The sequence below is a fragment of the Apium graveolens genome, chromosome 2, assembly GCF_009905375.1.
Source record: "Apium graveolens cultivar Ventura chromosome 2, ASM990537v1, whole genome shotgun sequence".
Classification (NCBI taxonomy): domain Eukaryota; kingdom Viridiplantae; phylum Streptophyta; class Magnoliopsida; order Apiales; family Apiaceae; genus Apium; species Apium graveolens.
The window spans coordinates 121,567,332-121,575,559 of NC_133648.1; the positions used below are offsets into that span (position 1 = coordinate 121,567,332).

At 33.3% G+C, this 8,228-nt stretch overlaps 1 protein-coding gene across 1 annotated transcript; it reads right to left on the minus strand.

The window, feature by feature from the left end:
* Window positions 1-5,928: 5,928 nt before the first annotated feature.
* On the minus strand, window positions 5,929-7,544 carry LOC141707794 (uncharacterized). The gene has a single exon (XM_074511157.1). The coding sequence runs from the start codon at window positions 7,358-7,360 to the stop codon at window positions 6,200-6,202; it is 1,161 nt and encodes a 386-aa protein (XP_074367258.1). The 5' UTR covers window positions 7,361-7,544; the 3' UTR covers window positions 5,929-6,199.
* Between the last annotated feature and the right edge of the window lie 684 nt (window positions 7,545-8,228).

Consider the following 8,228-nt stretch of genomic DNA (forward strand, 5'->3'; position numbering starts at 1 on the left):
CGCTATGACCTCTACTGTTGCATGCTGCACAACATTAACAGTTATTAGCAACGGTAGCTTCAATGTAATGCAACGCTTTCACCACTGTGTTGCAATAAACTGAAAATTTTGTAGATAATGCAACGCTTTTCGTGCAACACTGGATAACCGTTGCCTATGTGCACTTATGGCGTAGTGACAATCTTTATTACGTACAAACTTATACACACACCACTATTATCTGTTTAATTCTTGTTTTACCCATTTTTCTCCAATACCCTTTTTAATCCTCACGCGGGAGGTGCCGCGGGATCACCACCCCCCTCCGGCTTTATTTTGCAGGAGCACATCCTACACCCATCCTACAGGTATACCACAAACATTGTCATTTCTGCACAAATGGAGATTGAGTCCAATTAGAAGGAGTAGGAGACCCCGGGGTGATTTGGAGTTATCATTGAATGCTGAAAGGCACACAGCTGGGAGGTTCTTTTCATTTGAACCCAAAATTAGTGTACAAAGAGGATGGAGGGTTGGCCAAAGTTTTTATCAACACTTATTAATATTGCGGGAGAGATACAAACGTGAGTGGTAAACAAAAATCATCTAAGCAATCTCATAAAAATTTAAAATTTTTACGATGATCATTGGTACTGAAAACATTCTTGTTATGGTTTAGGGTGAACTTGCCCGTAGTAGAAGTGGTGTCTGATGTGCCAAAAATATACATTTTAAATTGCAAGTGCACAATTTTTGTTTTAATACTTGAGATTCGTTCTGCCAGAGACTATATAATTTTCGCGTTACTTAATTCTTAATTTAGGCAAACTAGACAATGTAATTTGAGAGAAGTTTGATTAATCTAACAAAGAAAACAAAAGGGTTTAATCTATCAGAATGGTTTTGAACATGAGAGGAGGAGAATAAAAAATATATATAATATAAAAATAAAATAAAATAAATCGAAACTACTAAAGTTTACTATCTAAACTAAATTACGAGCATAAATGTTCTTTATCAAACAATAATAAAGAACTATAGGTGAGGAAGAGTGTTTTATGACAAGATATAAATTATTTAATAATCAAACACTAATCATAAGTAGTAAAACATGGCAGGAGTTTTTAATTACTAACTAATGTAAATGCATACATATAGTAATTAATGGGTTATCTAGACTAATGGGCTTGAGAAGGAATGGGCTAGAATAATAATATAAATGGGCCGGACACTAATGATAATAAGCACACGACAAAAAACTAGTAGTAACAAAAGAAAAGAACAATTTACTTAACCTGAATTAATGCTACTAATTATGAAGTATTAATGTAAATGTCAATTTTAATCACCACTAATTAATGCAAATACCATGTTGATGTTAAAGTGAGGTAGAACTTTATCTACTGCATTTATAGAATTCATAAAAGAGGAGCGTATCACATAAGCATGGTAGGTGGTAGCAAAAGAAAATAAATAAAATTTGTTGACAATAATAAGGAAAATGAAACTAATTATTAAAATTATGTATAAATGAAAATGAAACAAACAGGATGCAAAATCAGAATATGATACAACCAGTTACAAGTAAATAGACATGGTGACTCAATATTAAGGAAAGAGGGTGTGTAATGAAAAGGAGTGTAATGATTAAGGTAAGGGTGACAATTGTAACAACTAGAACCAAAATCTGACAGCAAAACTTGACTCGAAATGAACACACATATGCCAAAAATGCCAAACTTAAACTGAGTTTATTGTCGGAGTAAAGCTTTTCGCCAGAGATATAAAAATGGCCGGAAAATTAAAACGACATAAACAAGAACTAAAAATAGATCTAGAAATTTAAATTATTTTAAAACTAAATCTAGAGGCCTCCCTCCATTTCTCCAAGTATAAAACTTGTGATATTCTAAAAGATATAATAACCCAATAAAAAAATAACAAGACATAAAAGTAGAGGAGAAGATGTAATAAAAAGATTTGAATTAATTAAAAAGAGTGTTTACAATAATTGAAAGCTACTGCAATGAAAATCAAAATTAGATTTAAAAATTATAAAGAGAGGCGACTTCTAAAATTAGGGTAAACTAAGATAAAACTAGATGTTCAATACAAGGGGAATGGGGGTATTTATAGCTAAAAAGTAGGGTTTAGGGTAATGTTGGTTGAATCTTGGTCATCCAAATGAGAGCTGTGTTTCGTTGATCTCTTTTTTGACTTTTTCTCCAAGTTGATTAGTGACATTATATTTCTTGCATTTTTGCCTTTTTTCTTCTATTTTTTTCACATTTCTCATTTTTCCAAATATATACAAAATTGTGGGAAATAATAATTCAAAATTATTTGAATTATTTTTTTTGAATTGTTTTTTATTAGGTTGTTAAAAATAAAGTTTAAATATTTATTAGATAAAGTAGTTTTTGAATTTTAGATAAGGTTAGGGTTACTTATTTATTAGGTGTATTAGTTCAATGTACACCTATATAAACAGGAGGATTACAGTGTATTTTATGATTGCATGGCATCTCATAATAAAATTATGTTTTGTTTTTAGTTTACTCTTTTAGAATACTTTCTATCACTTATCATTTATTTATAAAAACCTAACATGATATCAGAGCTATGTTCGATTGAGTAACTGGGCGTCAAAAATTGCTGCGATGGTATTATTAAGAAGAATGTGTCCCAAGGTGTTACAAAAATTGATGTAGTATTACTAGAGATTCATGAAGAATGTGTCTCGGGGCTTAAAAAAAAATATATTTTTTTTGAGTTATTAGTGATTATGTGCACCATGAAGTAGGGGTGTACAAACGAACCCCTCAACCGCATCCAACCGCTCAACCGCTCGCAACCGGACCGCATTTTGCTGATAATCGCGAAACGCGGGTTGGTTGTGGATTTAAATTTTAAAAACCGCTCATTCGCGGTTTGGATGCGGTTTTAAATTTTTGAGAATTGCAAAATCGCAACCGCAACTCGCAACATATATTTATAATAAAATATATTTCCAAAAATGTACTTGATATCATATAAATTAATAAATATGCATATTTATTAACTAATTTTAGGTTGATGTTAAGATTTCGATCATAAGATTCACAATCATTATAAGATATATAACCAAAGAAATGGAAAATGTAATCAATATGTAATTTTTTTATCTTTTTCTTTTTTCTTTTCTCTCGCTTCCATATTTTTGTATGTTTTTAATATTCTTGCTCCACACGGAACATTAGTTTGTATTTTATTTTTGAATGTAAATTTATCACGTAACTTAAACTTGAATTTATTAATATTCCGAATTTATTTTTTTGCAAATTATTAATTATTTTAAAATAAGTGGTTGAACCGCAAACCGATCCGCAATAACCGCAAATTCGCAACCGCATGACAATTTTCTAAAACCGCTTTTCGCGGTTTGGTTCGACTTTTACCCAAAACCGATCCGATCCGAACCGTGTACACCCCTACCATGAAGAAATGTGGAGAGAAGGGATCCCAAATGAAAATGTGGAGAGAAGGGCTCTCAAAAAAAAATTGAGGAGAGAAGTGCTCTACAACAATTACGGAGGTGATGAGAAGTACATCACTGGTCAAACATATTTAAAAATTTTAAATTAAAGAGTGTTGGAAATAATAATTCAAAATTTATTTGAATTGTTTTTTTGAATTGTTTTTTATTATGTTGTTAAAAATAGAGTTTAAATATTTATTAGATAACGTAGTTTTTGAATTTTAGATAAGGTTAGGGTTACCTATTTATCAGCTGTATTGGTTGAATGTACACCTATATAAAGAGGAGGATTACGGTGTATTTTATAATAGTATGACATCTGATAATAAAATTTTATTTTATTTTTAGTTTACTCTTTTAGAATATTTTCTATCACTTATTATTTATTTATAAAAATCTAACAAAAATAATGAGAATGCAATAAATGAATTTATTAAAAATACGAAAGCAAGAAAGAAATAGGTATAAAATTATGTAAAAATATGTCATTATCAGTGCCTGATGTTTAAGAAGTAGGCAATGGAGTGGATCAGGTGCTTTACCTAGTGCATTTATTATTGGGTTGGTCCGAGACAGTTAGCTGCAGAGACGCACATGCGACAATGCTACCCCGAATCCGGACATCTGTAAGCTCTCGGGGCAACTCCCTGCAACAAGCCTCTTATATTTTTGCTATGGCCTTGAAATCTAGATTGTTGCGTCTTTACAATGAACGCAAATGGTAAACTTAACGTGTAGTTTAAGAGACATTTCCTTGAGCACCAAAGCAAAGACACCAACACCCTTTGTTGATATGAAACGGAAGCAATATGCGAAGCAGCAGAGGCAAAGGATATATTGCATATAGTAGACATTGGAATGGAACATACACTTCAATGACCTCCTTTGGTGAGAACATGAACTGTCGGTTAGATGACCCTTCGTAACTAGTCCGCATTACTGGCATCAGCAATCTCTGAATCATATAATATTGAATGCAAGAGATATCACAGTTGAAGCTGAAATGCTTGAAATTTTCTGCGGGATTGACTAGGCCATAACAGTAACACGATTAACTAACCAAAAAGGTATCTCAACCTCAAAGAAGGGGAAGCTTTGGTTGTAAATGGCATAATGCATTTACACATGTGTGTTAAAGGCGGTAGAGGCTCTTTCAACATAATCCTTCAAACAATCTAAAAAGTTAGAACCAACCCTTCTTACAGTTGTGAACAAAATGCAAAATTTAACCACTGGGAAGATTCCTCGAATCCCTCCACTACTATTCAGCTGCTTTTAATTCACTCGAGTCGAAACTTCCTCGAAATAGCATCGAAAAGATAAAGATTGAGAAGTTATACTTTGCAGAGGAAGTAAGGAACATTGTGTCATGCGAGGGTACAGATTGATTCCAAAGCTATGGAAGGGCAGATCAATGGAGAAGGCAACTCAGCAGAGATAGTTTACAGAATATAGAATTTTTAAGTACCAGCAAAACAAGATTAACAATGCTTCTCTATGAGAGTGAGGTATATATTCTAGCTAGTGAGAAAAGTTACCTCCAACTTGGATGCGAAGGGAGACCTATAATGCTGGAATCGACGTGGAAAACTCAGCAGTGTTTGACAGTATCTTAAGAAGTGATGGATCTAACAAATCTCATGGGTGATAAGAAGGAAACAACTCACCAGAAAATGCTGGATTATTCAAAGTCATAAAATTATCTCTATATTTTCTACTCTTTCACATTCTTTTTCTGTTAAATCACAGTTTTTTCTTGCTAAATATTTTCAGTTGTTTTTTCTGGGATACTATTGTTCTTTATGATAAGGTTCGAATAAGTCAGGGATTTGACTACTAGGCCACATAGGTAGTAAGCTAATGCGAAATTTCTATAGTGCTAATTACTTCATTTTTCCTGGAGTACTAAAAATAAAATAATTATTCCTCACCTCACCATAGTACACAATAAGTTGGGAGATATTTATTTACAAGTAAAACATACTAGAGGAATGATGTAACTTCTAAGGTTCCTGCTTTATACCACAAATATTTATGTGGGATACTCAACAATTGTACATGGTATGGACACTCAATTATATATTCCTGGCTAGAAGTATGATAATTTATGAAAACGTTGCCTAGTCCTCCACTTCTTTACCCAACAAACTGTTGTACATATCCATGTTTTGCACTTTGAGTGACATATGTTGTGTTCTTTTTCCTTACTCTACTTGCCATACTCCAATCAAACCCCTAAACTTGTTTAAAAAATGCATTATAAAGTATTTGCACTCCAATAGGCTATTCTAAAAGTAAGTGCTAAAAAAATCTCTTTTAGTCTTGAGGCAGTTCTTAAGGAGCAGGAGCATGCACAAGTGCGAGTTTTCTCAATTGCAAAACAGCAGATAGAAAAATTTACTTGCTCAAATCTATAGTTCTAATAACATATATTTCATAAAACATACAATAATTTTCAAAAAAAATCATTTGACAAGGTAAGATTTTGTTCAACACGTTAAATAACAAAGTAATTTATGACATTGTCTCGATAATTTATAATATTCAGGTGGGTCTAAACTAGTTTATTAGAGTTAGTGGGAACATGAAACTTCTTCTGCCTCAATGGCTAATAAACACATTATACAAAATCAACACTTTCTTGAAATTTATCAAACCTCATCACAGAGACTTTAAATCAAAGTAAGTGCTGCTAAAACAATATCAGGCTTTTAACTTAGCTTTCCTTTCTGGTTCAAAATTGTATTCATCAAATCTCAACATACCTTGATATGCATCCATTATCTCAGGAACTTCATCCTTGTATGCAGTAATAAAGGCTTTCAAGAACCTGCTATCAGTCATTGCCAATAGTGATGTTACCATCATACTCTTGTTTTTGCATTTTTTTGACGCCAGAGCCTGAAGAACCGAACATCTTGGAACAATCCGTTTATGTAAGCTATATTGCAAAACATTAGGTGAACTCGACAGCCTAGATGGACTCCATCCCAATTTATAAACAAAAAAGTCCAATAATTCCCTAATTCTCTTCTCAGAATAACTCATGATAGTCGGATGCTTCTCGAACATAATAAAGATATCATCATTAGAAAAGCCATAGCTTCTATACATCTCACATCTAGATTCCCAAGCCGCATCAGAAATAAAACTCAACGTTCGGACTGCATCAAGAAAATACGAAGACGAAACATCAAATCCCATTTCCTTCACCTTCAACACAACCTTACAAAATTTTTCATGTTGCTCCCCAATAGCTTGACCATACTTCGTAATAAGCTTCAATATCTGCAACTCGGGCACACCAACTTTATGCAAAAACTCAATATTTGGCAAAAAAGAAGCAGAAAGGCAAAATGAGAGCAGAAAAGGATTACATATAATAGCAGCAGCTGCATTTTCGTCACTACCCATCGCAGACTTCAACATCCCGAAAAATGGCACAAGGTGATTATTCAAACTTCTTTTAAGAATAAGCGGATTCTTACTAACAATACTCACTACCTCTGACTCAGACTTGGTAACCGAAAGTAAAAAGTCAAGTTTGGGCTTAATGAACTTATCAGGATGAAATGTAACTATATCAGGTTGCTTAGAATTAATTCTAATAATATCAGTCTGCGAAAACCCGAAATCTTGAAACAGCTTAAGAACTGAACCGGGTCTAGTTTCATCAGAGCAAGAGTGTAAAGGAACCACATTAGATTTACAAATATGGGTTTTTTCAGACAACCCACATTTGAGAAATGTGGTTTTCAATGGTAATGAAACTGTAGTTGCAGTTGTACATATGGTTTTGTAAGTAAAGGTACGAAAGAAACACAGGGTTTGCAAATTACACAACATCATCATTTTTGGGTACATGGACGAAATACATGTAAGGATTAAGGATACATACAAGATAAAAAAAGACTTACAGTAGATTCACGAGGTGCTGGTGTTGCAGAGATTCAAAGATTGGGGGTGATTTTAATTTTGCTCAAAAGTTATTTGGGTTGGGACTGACACACGTGTGAGAAGCTAAGCCCTAATTTCTTAGTGGGTCGGACTCGGATACATATAATACAGTACTTTAATACCCGGTGGTATAAGAATTTATTGTATTTCGATGCACTTTTTGGTATCTTTCAAGAAATTCCAAGTCCTTATATTTCGATGCACTTTTGGGTGATGATGTGTTGACCTTAAAAAAGAGTGAAGTGTGGAATTTTATTGAGGTTTTCAAGAAATTTTTTAAACCATTATTGATTTCAGACAAATTAAGGGGTATGATGATTTATGATTTGTTCGTGAAATTGTTATGCAGAAAGAGAGTGATTTTGTGAGGAGAGAGTTGATCAGGGAATCGGTTGGGACAGTTTCAGAGGATAATGTGTGTGGTGTTCCGGGTTATTAGAAAGAGACACTTGAGCACGGTTGGATAGCTCAAGTGGTAAAGGGCTTATCCTCTATCGTCCCAGATCCTGGGTTCGATCCTGGCTCAACCCGAGAATTTCTGAGAACAGATACTCATTTGTAAGGCTATAAGCCAAAATTAGTCAAAAAAAAAAAGAAAGAGACACTTAGGAAACCAGGAAACCAGAGCCTTTGATCATGGAACCGTTGAAACCGTGGATTACATTCAAGAGAAATATTAAAATGTCAAATATCTTTCAATCTTCAAATCAGTTTTCTTTTCCCCCATGATAGTTATTTCCTTGTATTTGAGAAATGTTAAATGCATTTGAAATCA

What these genes read in the sequence shown, in the direction of transcription:
- LOC141707794 (XM_074511157.1), bottom strand. Translation starts at nt 7,360, where the DNA reads ATGTACCCAAAAATGATGATGTTGTGTAATTTGCAAACCCTGTGTTTC.